The sequence below is a fragment of the Ixodes scapularis genome, unplaced genomic scaffold (genome assembly GCF_016920785.2).
Source record: "Ixodes scapularis isolate PalLabHiFi unplaced genomic scaffold, ASM1692078v2 PGA_scaffold3__209_contigs__length_174095766, whole genome shotgun sequence".
Classification (NCBI taxonomy): domain Eukaryota; kingdom Metazoa; phylum Arthropoda; class Arachnida; order Ixodida; family Ixodidae; genus Ixodes; species Ixodes scapularis.
The window spans coordinates 60,650,899-60,665,293 of record NW_024609868.1 but is presented as its reverse complement, the minus strand read 5'-3'; the positions used below and the strand labels follow the sequence as shown (position 1 = coordinate 60,665,293).

Below are 14,395 nucleotides of genomic sequence, written 5' to 3'. Positions count from 1 at the left end.
GCTATTACCTCGTTTTCAGTTACAGGATTTAGATAGTTTCCCCAATTCTTCGTTGTATATAACCACAAGCTTCGTTTGTACCTGAGGTTCCTACTAAATTTACAAAAAAGTCATTAAAAGCGTTTGCAAGAGCGCTACCAGTAAGGGTCACGTTATTATGAATTATAAACTCAATATTTTTTTGCGTTTCACCCCGGTGCAACACTGAATTAAGTTTTCGCAACAACCGGTCGGTGCGATTTGATGTCACACTGAAATGGTTGTGGTAATAAAGAACTCTACGTTTCTTCAATTCCTTGTTCAAGCTATTTCTGTACTTCTTGAAAATTTTAAGTTTATCTGGGTCTTTAGTTTTAATAAAATTTGCGTATAGCTTATTTTTTATTTGTGTTTTTGCAATTAGCTCAGCTGTTATCCAGGGTTTACGAGCTCGCCTAGAGCATCGTACAGATTTACAAGGAAAATGACGTTTATAAATAGAGCTGAAAATATCTAGGAATGTCTCGTACGCCTCATTCGCGTCCGTTTTATTGAGTACATCAGTCCAGCTTTCATTGCACAAGCTATCTTTGAAGCTATCTAAGCGGTCAAGAGTGATGCATTGAATCAGCGTACTTCTTTTAGTATCTTTATATGTACAGGAGCTTTTGTCTATACAAATAAATGTCGCAAGATGGTCACTAATGTCGCAGACTAAAACCCCTGACATTACCATTTGTTGCTCAAAGTTGGTTACAAACAAGTCAATCAGAGTTTCGGACGTGGCGGTGACTCGTGTATGTTGATTGATGACATTCGTACATCCATTAACTTGGAAGAGTGTGGCGATCTGCTTTTTTGAATTGGTATCACTTAGCATGTCAACATTAAAATCTCCTCCCCAAATAACGTTATACTTCCTTTCTTCAATAAATGCAAATAGGTCATCCAAGAACTCACAAAATGTTGAGATATTTCCATCGGGAGGTCGATAAAACACAGATATGACATTTTGATTTGTTAGTATTGAAAGCACTTCGTAACCTGAAGTCAAACGACAGTAATCTTTCAAAAGTTCGTAACTCACATTTTCTTTTATTAGCATAGAAACACCACCGCCACGCTGAGTTGGTCGGTTTACGCAATGACAGTTATATTCGGGAAGTTTGAAAACATCGGTATCGCATTTATACCAGGTTTCGGATAACATTATTATGTCAAAAGGAACGTCGAGTAATCGAAATAACAATTCTAAGTCAGCAGATTTATTTTTTGCGGATCTAATATTCAAATGAAAACATTTAAATGAGGTGGCACATTTTGCGCCTAAAGAATTTCTCAGTTCACGTGGTAATAAAATGTCAGAAGTTGCCATTCCTAATGTAATAACCAAAAGCAAAACTCTAGACTGGAACATGACGAATAAGTTAACCAATATTCTGGAGGTCACCGATGTTCCTCATAACGATTGCTCGCTCACCGTCTTTTTCGCGGAGAAGAATTTTTCCTTGTTTGTGCCATACGTACTGGTATCGTTTCGCACTGGCCCAGTCTTTTGCGGCGCGGAGCAGGACTTGATTCTGTCTGGTCATGTTTTCTTGAATAAAGATAGGCTCCCGGTTTTTCTTCAGTTCTTTCTTTTTTTTCAAGCCACTGGTCGCGAGTTTTCTGGGCCCGTTTGCTCGAAGCTGGTTAACTAACCGCGGTTAACCGGATTTCCCTACGAGGGGGAATTTTAGGTCACGTGACCTGCAGAGTAGGGACGCCGGAGTAAAATAGTACCTAGCATGAGACAATATGGCCAATATGGCTGCTGCGGCCGCTCGTCACGCTTGGGAACATTTATTTTTACGAAGATGCGTCATCCTCGTGTCACGAAAAGAACATTTCAACACAAAGTCTACAGTCGGAGTTGACGGCGAGCATGCTGTGGGAGCAGGGCCACGCCTGACTGGTTTCGTCAAGTTTAAATAAGATCACGCATCGCCCTCTGAAGTGGACTTGTTTTATTGAATGCTACAGTCAGTGGGATCTTCAAAACGTATATCCTAGGTAAGTGCCGCGATGTTTCACGAGAAAGTTATGAGATTGTACTGCTATCAAAATTTCATGTCAGCAGATCTTGCGTTGTAATCAACGTCCAGCTTTCTTTTCTTTTTTTTCACTTTTAAAACCTACCTCGAGCCCCAATCGCATGTTAGTGCAACAAATCTCTCTCCGAAAAACGGCCTCTAATTGCGGAGTCTGGTTTATAGTACAGTTCGCCGTGTATTGTATTTGCAGCGCATCCACAACACCGACGACCCCCTTTAGCGGGAGACGGTTCAACGAAGGCAAGATGTAAACTAAAAACTTCCCTCAGAAGCAAAGATCCGTTACCTCAATAGAAGCTGCCGGCACGGATGCCGGCACGGCATTCGATCGAACTTCGGTACTGTCGTCTGCGAACTTGTACAACTGGGAAATAAACAAAGCTTCTATCGGAAAAGAAGTGTGCATATTTTCTCTTGCGCTTGTCTTTCTTCAATTTATTTTGTTTCAGATAACTAGATGTCTTATTAGGATTATAAAGAGAGACATAATTACGTAGCAGACGATCACATCCAATCTGAAATCTAAAATGAGTCAGGCGAATGCCAGCATCACCATGAAACGGCAGAGGAATTGGTCATTGGATGAACAATTAGAACTAATTCGGGCAGTGGGGGAGAGGAAATATCAAATTATGGGCAAGTTCAGTGCTACGGTCACGACCCAAACAAAAAGGCAGGCATGGGACGAAATTTACAGAACCATGGGCTGTTTGCGCACCCCAAACCAGCTACAACAGTGCTGGAGAAACCTCCTAAAAAAGACTAGACAACTCTACAGCTTATTCAAGAAGCATGAACAGCGCACCGGTAAGTTCATTGTGTTCTTAAGTTCAGAAGATATTGCACTGCTTTAGTGATAATACATGAGCGACCAAACCTAGAAACGTGAATGCGGACATTTGTATATTCGTTCACCTTTGCCCTCTGCTGGGAGTCGACTTTTCACCTTCCTAGAACAGCAGCAAAAGCAGTGTTACAGCATCAGAAAACAATTTATTCCAGTTTATGTACAAGTTCTGCACAGGCTGTATGGAACTTGTAAAACAGTTCAGTGGAAGACCCAAAACTTCGGACAAAATGTTAAAACAGATTATAAGAGAGCACAATGGTCGAGGCCGACAGGCCAAACTGCAAGAAAGTAAAAATTGCATGATTACACAGTCCACAGTTTCAGCAGTGTTATCTAGCAATTAATGAACGTTTAAAAGAATGTCTCATGCAGTATTTGTTTATTTTAATTTTCCCATGAAAGTTCCATTTAAATACTTGGTTGAACAGTGAACCCCACCTCCTCTGTTTTTGCTCGTAACTCGAGTAAGTAAGAGTAGAGACGAAATTACTGCGACTTAATTCATAGGTGCTGGGCCAAACCCCCACGTCCTGACGCCCCTCGTCGAGGCCGTCCTCGAAGTGATCGGCGAGGACTCGCCCAACCTGTGCGGGTTGGAGGCCACCATAGGTGACACGGAAGAGTAGGTGACTGGTTTCTAGACCCGATTGTGTGACGAGTAAATGATTTTAAGGAACCGGTCACAGTAATGCAGAACTGCCGTTCCAGGCGAGGTTCTAAAAGACGAGGACAAATGATGATAACAAGATGGGCATGTTGCCATTTGAATAGCATTACTGCCGAGTACTTTTATATAAAGACCAGAGGCCGGATACCCGAAACTTTCTTACAACAAAAAATTAGTAAATTTATCTTACAAACTTTTGAGTATTCCCGAAGCAAAATGTTTGTAAGTTTTGCGCAAGTTCCGACGAAATCCGTAGCTTGCGCAAAACTTACGAACTTTGTGCTTCGGGAATACTTAAAAGTTCGTAAATTTGTCATAAGATAAAGCTACTAACTTTTTTGTCGTAAGAAAGTTCCGGGAATCTGGCTTCAGTTCTATTTCAACCACAAAAGCTCAAAGGCGGTTCGAAATATAAGTCACGAAACCGTCTTCCAGAGTGCACTCTAAGATCTGACGAGTCACCAGCGCTACCACATTTCTAATTATTTTCAACAAGGCTGAAACAGTTTCACCGAAGCCACAAATTCATGAAATAACACGGCATGCAATGAGAAATCAGGTGGTAAAGCTGTTTATTACCATTTTATAGAAATTAAATGCAACAAAGTGGCAATGGCTTTTTCTTTATGCTAACTGTAGCACGCTTTCGATATGCAAATTAAAAGATCACACACAGTACAACCATCCTGTTGCTTGTTTTACCAACTTAGGAAAATTGGCTCAAACATTAACTTCATTCTGGTCGGGAAGTTAACTACCCCCATGATGGTAACCTGTGTGAGTAAAATCAATGCCAGTGAAGCTATGTGCTGTAATGTTTGAAGTTGTCCTATAAATGTGCAGTGCAACGTGGTTTGACTGGACATGTGATTACTAAATTTATTAACTGTTAATCGCATAGCTACACAGCTGCATTCTAACCTTTAGCAGTGAAAGTGTACGCACACATGCTTGCAAATGCTCTTCACAACCAAATGCACATTTCCCCACACCATGTACTGGGCAATTGTGCAAGAAGTAACAACACTGCGCTCCGACCTCAAGCCTGTGCGTCAGTGTATAACCCAACTTAGCTCACAAACTTTGTCCTCTGCACCAACCCGTATGAATGAATTTTGGCGCAGCATCGGTGTCTTTATCAGGGTTACAAACTTTGCACAGTGTGTTCTCTTTGCCCATGCTGACAAGAACAAAACCTGACCACTTTTTACACATGCATTTGTCGCAGTGACAGCTCCAGGGGAATAGATCCACAGCCTGGTCCCTCTGGGGGCGGAGCAAGTGCGGCAGTGCTGCACGAGAGTCGGCCGCTGGAGGCGGTGCAGCGGGCTCCAACAAATGTGCCATACAGCAGACGTTGGTGCCGGGAGGCTTCACAGCGCTTCTTGCAGGAGACGGAAAGGCAGCAGCAGCTCGAGGGAGCTAATCTCCTGCTGGAGAAGGAGAGCACAGAAATGGTTAAGCAAGCTGCCACGGCAACAATTGCAGCAGCAACTGCTGCCGAGGAGTTCTACCAGCAGTCAAAAAAATTACTAGAGGACCAAAAAAATTTAATTCGACTGGAAACACAGCGTGCACAATTGGAAATCAAATTGTTAAAAAAACAATTAGGAGAAGAGTAAACATTGATATATTAAGCTGTTCTTAATTTTCATTTTGTATGTATACATATATGACAAAGCCAACACAATTGCTGATAAATAAAATCCATTTTACTTGCAACTGTATATTTCTAGATTCAGATCTTCTATACTCCGTCTCGTCCTACGATGGACTAAAGCCCAATGTTACACGCCGCCGGGTCCAATCACGAGCCTGTTTGAAACCATGTGGTATATTTGCTCCGTCAAACATATCGGTGCGCCAAAACGTGTCACGCGAAGACAAGTTTTTCATCTGCTTATCGAGAACTAACGGCGGCTCCGCCTGCTTGCAGGGTTTTTGCTCTAGTTCCTTGTCACAGCACGAATAGTTGCGACGCTCAAGGAATCTTGACTGCTGATCCATCTCCGTGTGCTCTGTCCGTACCGCCGTCAGCCTCGTACGCGCCTCAGTTGCCGCTAAGACTAAAAGCCTGCCTTGCATGTACTCATCGGAAGATCGTCTAACTAATTTTATCATTTGCCTAATTTATCTTCGTATCTCCCTGAACAATAGCCTACGGTATTCGTGTTCCCGCTGCGCCGGGGTAATCGGCAGCAGTAGTCAAGCGTAATATGTGGGGACGGCGTGGGTGAAAATTCCACTCTCTTCCAACCTAACGCAGAAGCAACATTTGGTATTCCAATGTTTGATCAATTAAAAACAAGCACAATGCACTGGTACTCAAGACCATGCAAAGCAGCATGTGCAATATATTGGTGGGTGATTTCAGATAAGATCGACCAAAGGATGGCTAGTCGACATTTTCAAATCAAATGATGTTTTTATATGTTATTGTCTAGTGTCTGGTATGAACGAATCCAAACTTAGTTTTGACTAGAAAAAATACTTGGGGACAGGAAAAATCGTAAGGCATGAGGTGGTGGACAGTTGCATTAACGCGCACTGATGGAGGGGGCCCGTTTGAGAGTGAATAACTAAAGCGATAACATTAGGAGAACTCTAATACGTTTTAGGCGCAATCTATGGGTATAGCTTGCTTGTAATATAAAGTAATCATATTTATTTAAAATTTATTTATTTTTCTAAAAATTGACGAACATGCCTGCTCGAACGACAAATAGCAAATTTTGGAGGTCTGTATCTCATGAAATAATTTAATCATTATGATATAATTTGCAGATATTATTCTACTAATATATAGCTCATATTTAAAAAATAACTAAGGTATCTGTGTGATACAATAGTTAGGATATATTTAGTCAAACATGAAAAAAAAAATCAAACAAAGAAAAATTCCGATGCGAATAAAAAAAAAAACACCACCCTCGATTTTTTTAATTTAGGTAACCTGTTATACTCTATTTTGGCATTCATTTCAATTAAAAACATGTTGCATCATTTTATTGAGAAAGAAGAAACAACTCCCCAAAGTAGGGTCCTTTTTCAAAGCCTACACTTAGCAGTGTTTTATACAAGAACTGACTCTGAGTTCCAGTTTCATGAAACCAACTCACATCTTTTATATATTTTTATTCAGATGAGGCCAATGATAACTAAAGAAATCGTTTACACACTTAAATTAAGGAGAAACTACTGCGTACAAAGAGGTATCATATTACGGACTAGTGATCCGAGAAAAGATGATGCACCCATCGGCCACTAGGAACTTTGTTTACTTTATTCTCCTGCGACACTATATGCTATTCCCTCTTCCGCTCTACCTTCATCTCTCTATCTCTCTCTCTCATATATATCCCTGATATATATCCAGAACAAAAACATGTTCAAGCATTCCGTTTCTGCGTGGTAGTGTTCTGTGGCTAGCAAAAATCATTTCCTCGCTAAGCTCACGATTATGGCAAAATAGTTGCCGGAAACCGCAGACGACACTCGTCGCTAGTTCTGGCAAAACGGCCGATACAATCTTTTTTTCGCATTTCCCCGCTCGCTGTCAAGGACAAGGGGGTTCTCTTCAACCAGCAAAACATGGCCGCCGACGCCTGTTTACTGAGCAGTCATGCCTGTCGCCATCTCACTCGCTGGCGTCACGGGCGATAATATCAGGCACAAAGGGGCACACAAACCGGCAGCATTATCCCCAAATACTCGAGCCTCGCGTAAATACATAGAGTGTAAACGCTGTCGCCATGTTATCGTAGTAAGACCGCCCCCCCCCCCCCTCCCCCAACGGGGGACTGCAGTACGCGACGGCGTACTAACACAACGGCGACGATATCGACATCGCGGGCTCCGAATTTTCCCATAGTTCTACTCCACGGGCATTTCTCGAAACGCTTGATATTGTGGACGCCCGCCTGGAAGGATTTCAGGCGCGTAGTTAAGATAAGGCGGTTCTCCGCGGCAAAAGAAAGCAATTTCACAAAAGCTTAAAAGCGGCGGCGACGCGTGTGCGGTGAACGCTTGTAGTTTTGGTGTAGACAGGGTGTGTGTGTTCTCGTTGTTGACACCAGCCGGCGATAAGGCACTGCAGGCGGTAGCTCAGTACAGCAAGGGCTAATCCGAGTGACCATCAACGTAACCCCACCGCCAACCCCTCGCGAACCGGTCGCCGACATGGCTCAGGCTGTGTCATGAACCACGTGGTAGAAGCTCGGGTGCTTTCATATCAGCGCGTGGAGGGACGACAGTGCGATTCCGGAAAGTCTTTTTCGAAGGCCGCTGACCACAATTTTTTGTCTGGAGACTTTCCCTCTTTCTTCCTTTGACGTGGATCAAGCTTTGCCGACAGCCTCAGTTGTGATCTCTCTTTTCAAATGTACGTTTGCAGTGAGTGAGCTCCTCAGCCTCGGACTTGTCACTTGTGCACCCAGTAGTTCTTTCACTTGGCAATTATATGCCATCAGTTGGGGTTTAATTTCTATTATTTATGTATACATTATGAAGACGTCCTGGAGCTCCGAACGAGTGTTTTGTGCAGATTACTTTTGCAAACACAAAAAGGCTATACCAAAGCAGCGGAATTTTCGAAGTGTTGGCGAGTTGGACCTAAACTCGTTGAAGCAAATTCTTCCGCCTGACTGTTCCACCAAAGTGAATGCGACGGACTACCTGTGCTACCATTGCTTCATGCACATCACTAAGGAGATCTCGATGCGAAGCTCAGAGCAGTGCCCTGACATATTTGTGCCAGCTGAAGAAGCAATTGAAGATCTAAATCGCAGCATACTACCTACAGATGTGTCGCCGCTGAGACAACCAAGCGTCGTAAGAAGTCGGGACAGGCCTGCCTATGTCAAGAGAAAGCAGACAGAACTGGAGCAGGTTGCTGTCAAGAATATACGCTCAAGGCTACGTATTGCGTACGACAGGGACGCACCATCGGGGTCGTCCGAACCAACATGCTCCACATGCACTGAGTGGGTGGACAACTTTCGGCAGGCCTTTGAAACCGCCACCTCTCTCCGGGAACGTTGTCAACTGCTTACACTCCTGCCGTCAACACTGACGAAGAATGAGGTTCAAAAGATGATTCCACAGGCCTCAATGTACCTCATCAGTAAATCCCGAAAACTCAAGGAAAAGCATGGCGTGTGGTATGAGCCGGATCCTTACACGAGGTGCAAGGTGAGCCCTGAGAACCTGTCTGCTGCCCTAGAGTACTTCACGAAAGACGAGCTACAATGTTCGCGCCAAAGTCCCAACCAGAAGGACGTCATCTCTGTCATGCTCAACGGAGAGAAAACGTTCGTGCCAAAGCGCTTCATGACACGCTCAATACGAGAGGCCTTCCGTATATACAAAGACAAGCATCCCGATTCCGGCGTTGGGCTAACGAAATTTTATTCGTTGCGCCCTAGATGGGTCCAATGTATTCCACACCAGGAAGTGTGCGTTTGTGTGCGCTGCGCCAAATATTATCTTTGTATTGCCGCTCTAGAGAACGTTACAGGCTCAACATTCAACACTAGTGAAATGAACTCGGCATTTCTGTGCGACCAAGCGACAGAACTGTGCCTTCAAGGAGACTGTGATCACTGCCCAAAAGGCCAGTTTCTTACACTCCAGGAACTTGATATCCCGGAGGATGAAGAGATTGTGCTTGCAACATGGGAGTCCGGCGACCTTGTGAAAAAAACTTTGGAACCTGAGACTTTCCTAAAAGTCATCCAAGTGACGGTTGGAAGTTGGGTACTTCACAACCATATCCGGCAAACGCAAGGTAAAGCGATCTACGATGAAAAACAGTGCATGCAACGCGGGAGCATTGTCTTTCATTTTGACTTTGCTGAAAACTGGACCATCGTGCTTCCTGACGAAGTGCAAGCATATCACTGAAAAAAAAAAAACAAGTTTCGATATTTACATGTGTAGTGACGACAAGAAAATCTACAAACAGCTTTGCCATCATCAGTGAGGACCTGTGTCACGACGCCGCTCACGCTTGCTTGGCTCTAGAAAAAGTGAAGGAGTGGGTTGAAGACAACGTTGCGGTATACTCGTGCGTGACGTACGTAAGTGACGGCGCCGCCAGTCATTTCAAGAATCGCTACCAGCTTCACCAATTTGCAAAGGACGATTGCCCACAAGCCCAGTGGTTATTTTCTGCATCTGGACATGGGAAAAATGCATGTGACGGAGTTGGCGGACTCGTGAAGCACCAGGCCACGCTGAACAACCTGAGAGAACGTTCAGTAAGCGCAATTCAGACGGCCAGGACAATGGTGAGCGTTCTATCAAAGAAACTGAAAGGCGTGCATCTTGTATATCTGGACGAAAATGAGGTTGTTCGGTATCGTGAACAAAAAAAAGAAGAGTGGCTGACGGTGCGCGCCTTCCCTGGCATTCAGTCTTGGCACGCGTGGCGGCTCAGCAAGTCATCAACAGAAGGGACCTGTGACGTATATGTAGCACGGACAGTCGGATCTGCTTGGAAGCAACTTTATTAAATGGGTACAGCGAGGAAAACCTTAGCGTAAAGTGCCGAATTTGATTTCCCAAGGGCTGCTCATTTTGAATGCAGGGACATCTTATTTATCACATTTTTCTTCACGGGGTATTTAACCTACTGTTTTTGTTAGTGGTTACTAATAATTTTTATCTGATCACTATAAAAAAAATCCCAAAATGTTATCCTCGAGCAGGATAAAATATATCGGCTTGCCACGATTCATTCATACACCGAGAGCATCGAAGCTGCTCCAGTTAGGCACTATGGCATCCGTCACCTGAAATTGTTTGTAATCGTAAATACACAGCCAACCTAAATATATTTCTATTATACCTTTGTTTTTGTGTGTGGAAGTAAAGTTATTTATTTTACTCTAGATGTAAAATATACCGGAAGGTACAACTTCACACTGCATCATCTTTTCTCAAATCATTAGTCTCTAATATGATACCACTTTGTACGCTTATGTAAAATGCTGTATATAGTTTCTCCTCCCTTTTAATGTGTGACCGATCGCTCTTTTTATCAATGACCTCATCTGAATAAATGTATATAAAAGATTTGTGCAAGTTTCATGAAACTGGAACTCAGAGTCACTAGTAGTAGTAGTTAGTGGTGAGGGTAGCGGAAAGCCGGAACATGTTGGCCACTCCTTTAGTGGGGGCGAGTTAGTTCCGGGGAAGGGAGGGGGATGAAAGGGGAGATGAGAAAAAGTTAAAGAAAGAAGAGAGGTAAAGAAAAAGAACAGATTGAAAAGAGAAGCGAGGAAATGGGATGAAAAGGGATCAGAAAGGAAGATGAAGAAAGAATAAAAAATTAAAAAAAAAGAACAATTGGTCAGCAGTTCTTGTGGCTCGGTTGTTGAAGTGTTGCCATCGCCCAGTGTATATCAGACACCGGGGTTAGAGGCGGTCAAATAAACTGGTGTCCTCCAAGAACTTGAGAACTGCGGCGAATGTTCTCGAGACATCGCGTGCAGAACCTGGGGGAAAAAGAATGTCCTGTGTTGTAGCACTTGCTACGCCTGCTTGCCGCAGGCCGTCGAGAAGCGATTTTCTTTTGTCCGCTAGAGTAGGGCAGGTCCAGAGGAGATGGTCCTGGTCCTCGGGAACATCACAGGATGGACAGTTTGGGTTTATTGTTGGGTCCATACGGTGAAGGGCTTTCGCAGCAAAGGCACAACCAGTGCGAAGTCTGTGCAGTAGAGAAGCGGAGGCTCGGGACAGCTTTGGAGGCACGCGTGCGGGTGGCTTCCCGGTAGAGACGCGCGTGTCCGGATGTAGTTTCTCTATTTCTTTGTGAATAATAAGTCTGGCCTCATACATTTTTGGTATAACAAGTGTTGGTACATGAATGTGGTGAGCTGCATTAGCGAGACGATCGGCTGTCTCATTGCCCGAGATACCGACGTGTGATGGCAGCCATTGGTATGCTATATGCCATCCTTTAGACTCTAGGTTTCTTGTCATGTGTCCAATGTATCTGGCATATTGTGGGGCGTCTTCGAGGCTACCGAGAAGTTGTAAAGCTATTCTGGAATCTGTGAGGAACACTGCCTTTCCACTGTGAGGGATACTGTCGAGGATGCCAAGGCCTAGCCAAAGCGCGGCAAGTTCGGCAGTGGTAGATGTAGTGTGAAAGCTCAGTTTCCTTGATTTGGCCATTTTTAGTTCCGGTATGAAAACTGCTGCAGTGGATGATTTGCGGCTATGAAGTACCGAGCCGTCGGTATATACACGCATCCATCCTAGAAAATCCACCTCAATTCGGTATTCTGCGAGGGTCCGAGCGACAACTTGGGCTGTGAAGCGTTTGCTTCTGAGTTCCGGAATAGATTCACTGATGTTCAGCGGCGAGGCGTAAGGTGGTGGTGCCGGGTAGATTCTATCTAAGGTGCCCACAATTCCTTCAAAGTCTCTAGCGAGAGATCCAAGGCGAGATTGAGGACAACTTCGATTATGGTTCAAGAGGGACTCTGTTGACCGGCAGGATGTTTGCCTTGCGATGTGGCGAAGTGTCAGCTCTCTGCCGTGGTTCTCGACAAGGTTGACCCTCGCTTCAACCAGCGTTGGAATGTTCGGGGAGTATCTCGGTAAACCCAGACAGAAGCGAAGTGCAATCCTTTGCAGGGTCTCAATGGCTGCAGACTGTGCATTGCTCAGGTGAATCAGCGGCAAGGCGTATAATAATCTCGAAAGAATGAGGCCTCTGTATAACTGTAGCATCATGACCTGAGACGTTCCCCACCTGCTGCCCATCATCATTCGAACGGCATTGAGGTGGCGGCGACCTCTGATCAGTGTTGCCTTGACTGCAGGCTTCCAGGAGATGCGGTCATCTAGAAGAAACCCCAGGTAGGAGTACGTTCGGACACGTGCTACATCTGTTCCGTTAATTGTGTAGATTTTGTTGATCGATGCTCTAGCCGTTGGATGGTATTGAAGGGCAGCTGTTTTGGAGGCGGAAAGCGTAAGGCCTAGTCTAGAAATCTCGTCTACAACTATAGTCAATCCGTCCTGGAGGGTTTGTTGCATCTTGCTATATATCTTAGTCGGGGCGGTAGTCCAGAGGGCCACGTCGTCAGCGTATATTGCGATGTTAATGACAGGTCCCGATGACTTCGTACGCCGTAGAGCCTCAGGCAGTGCCGCCATAGCAGCGTTAAATAAGAGAGGGCTTATAACACTGCCCTGGGGAACGCCTTGGGTTACCGTACGTTGGGATCTTCGAATTCCACCTAGGCGTACGTGCATAGACCTTCCTGTAAGAAAGGCGCGTACGAATGCCAGAGCTCGGCCTGCAACCCCGAGCCTTGTAAGCTGAGCAATAATGGTTTCGTGCGGAATTGCATCGAATGCTTTCTTAATATCGAGAAATATTGCTGTTGTTGCTTGCCTTGTTGCCTTCGATTGTTCCATGTCTGATACGAGGCTGCCGATCGCGTCTGTCGTACAACGTTGTTTGCGGAAGCCAGACAGCTGATTAGGCAGGGCGCCCGATGTCTCGAGCTGCCAGTCAAGGCGCCGTAGGACCATTCGCTCCATCACCTTCCCCAGACAACATGTAAGAGATATCGGTCTGTAGGAGCTGGTGACACCTATCTGTTTTCCTGGTTTATGAATGGGAACAACCTCAGATCTGAGCCAGGCAGGAGGAATATCAGACGAGCGCCAAATATGATTTAAGTATTCCAGAAGGCCAGGAAGCGTCGTATCATCAAGGTTACGAAGCGCTTGAAAAGTTATCCCATCTGGGCCTGGTGCGGTGCGTTTCCGAGAAGAACGCTGAAGAGCATGCTGTAGTTCATTAAGCGTGAAATCGGAGTTGCTGGCAACCTGCGCTGGCGTGCTGGTAGCAGTGGCTGCGACAAATCCCGGTGGCGGAGCGGGAGCAGAGGTGAATTCATCAGCAAGGAGTTCCGCGGCTTGAGGCAACGTGATGTTCTGCGCGATAACAAGGCCAAGGACCGGTGAGCGGGGAACAGCATGACCCGCCAGGACGCAGGCCATTCGCCATGCTTGCCTTCCGCCACCGGGGGAGTGAAGGGTCTCACATCGCTGTCGCCATTGTTTCCGTTGTAAGCGCTTGGTATGCCTACGAAATGCCGCATCAATCCTTCGATAGCGTTGTATATCCTCTTGTCTTGATGTTTTCAAGGCACGTCGTTGTGCTTTGCGGCGCGAGGCACGTAGCCTTAAGTATTTTAGGTCCGGGTTGGGTCTATATATAGGAACCGTAACTCTCCGTGTCGCTTTGCAGAGCGCCTGAGAGACGGCGGTCGTGTGATCAGTGGTGCCAGTAGATATATCTTCGAAGTATACTCGGAAGGCATCCCAGTTTGTTACAGAACAAGTCTTGTGGGTGACAGGTTTTTTCTCTGGGGAAGTAATTATAATAGGGAGATGGTCACTGCCCCAGCTGTCGGGTTCGGCGAGCCAGAGCGCACGTACTGCAGCGGTGGCGAAAGTCAGGTCGAGCACACTGCTCTCTACGCCAGGTCGCACAAAGGTTGCAGTGCCGTCATTCAGACATCGGAGGCCAATAGCTGTAGTGGTATCCTCTAGAGACCGGCCACGAGCGGACGTTTTCTTGTCCCCCCAGGCCTCGTTGTGGGCGTTAAAGTCTCCAAGGATCAGCGTGGCCGGCTTACACCGAGAAAGGATCGTGCGTAAGATGGTAGGATTCCAAGGAGAACTGGGCCGAATATATACCGATACGATTGTCATGGCGTCCGAGTTGTCTTTTTGTATCGTGACAGCCACGTATTCTGCGCTTTGGTCGCAGAGATCTGA

The 14,395-nt window shown here is 45.4% G+C and overlaps 1 protein-coding gene across 1 annotated transcript; it reads right to left on the bottom strand.

Annotated features, from left to right (window-relative positions):
* Positions 1-11,005: 11,005 nt before the first annotated feature.
* LOC115321573 lies at positions 11,006-11,845 on the bottom strand. Its single transcript, XM_029981842.4, has one exon. The coding sequence runs from the start codon at positions 11,843-11,845 to the stop codon at positions 11,006-11,008; it is 840 nt and encodes a 279-aa protein (XP_029837702.2).
* Positions 11,846-14,395: the final 2,550 nt, after the last annotated feature.

Bases quoted from the DNA above. Each gene is read 5' to 3' on its own strand.
- LOC115321573 (XM_029981842.4), bottom strand. From the start codon at position 11,845: ATGCGTGTATATACCGACGGCTCGGTACTTCATAGCCGCAAATCATCC.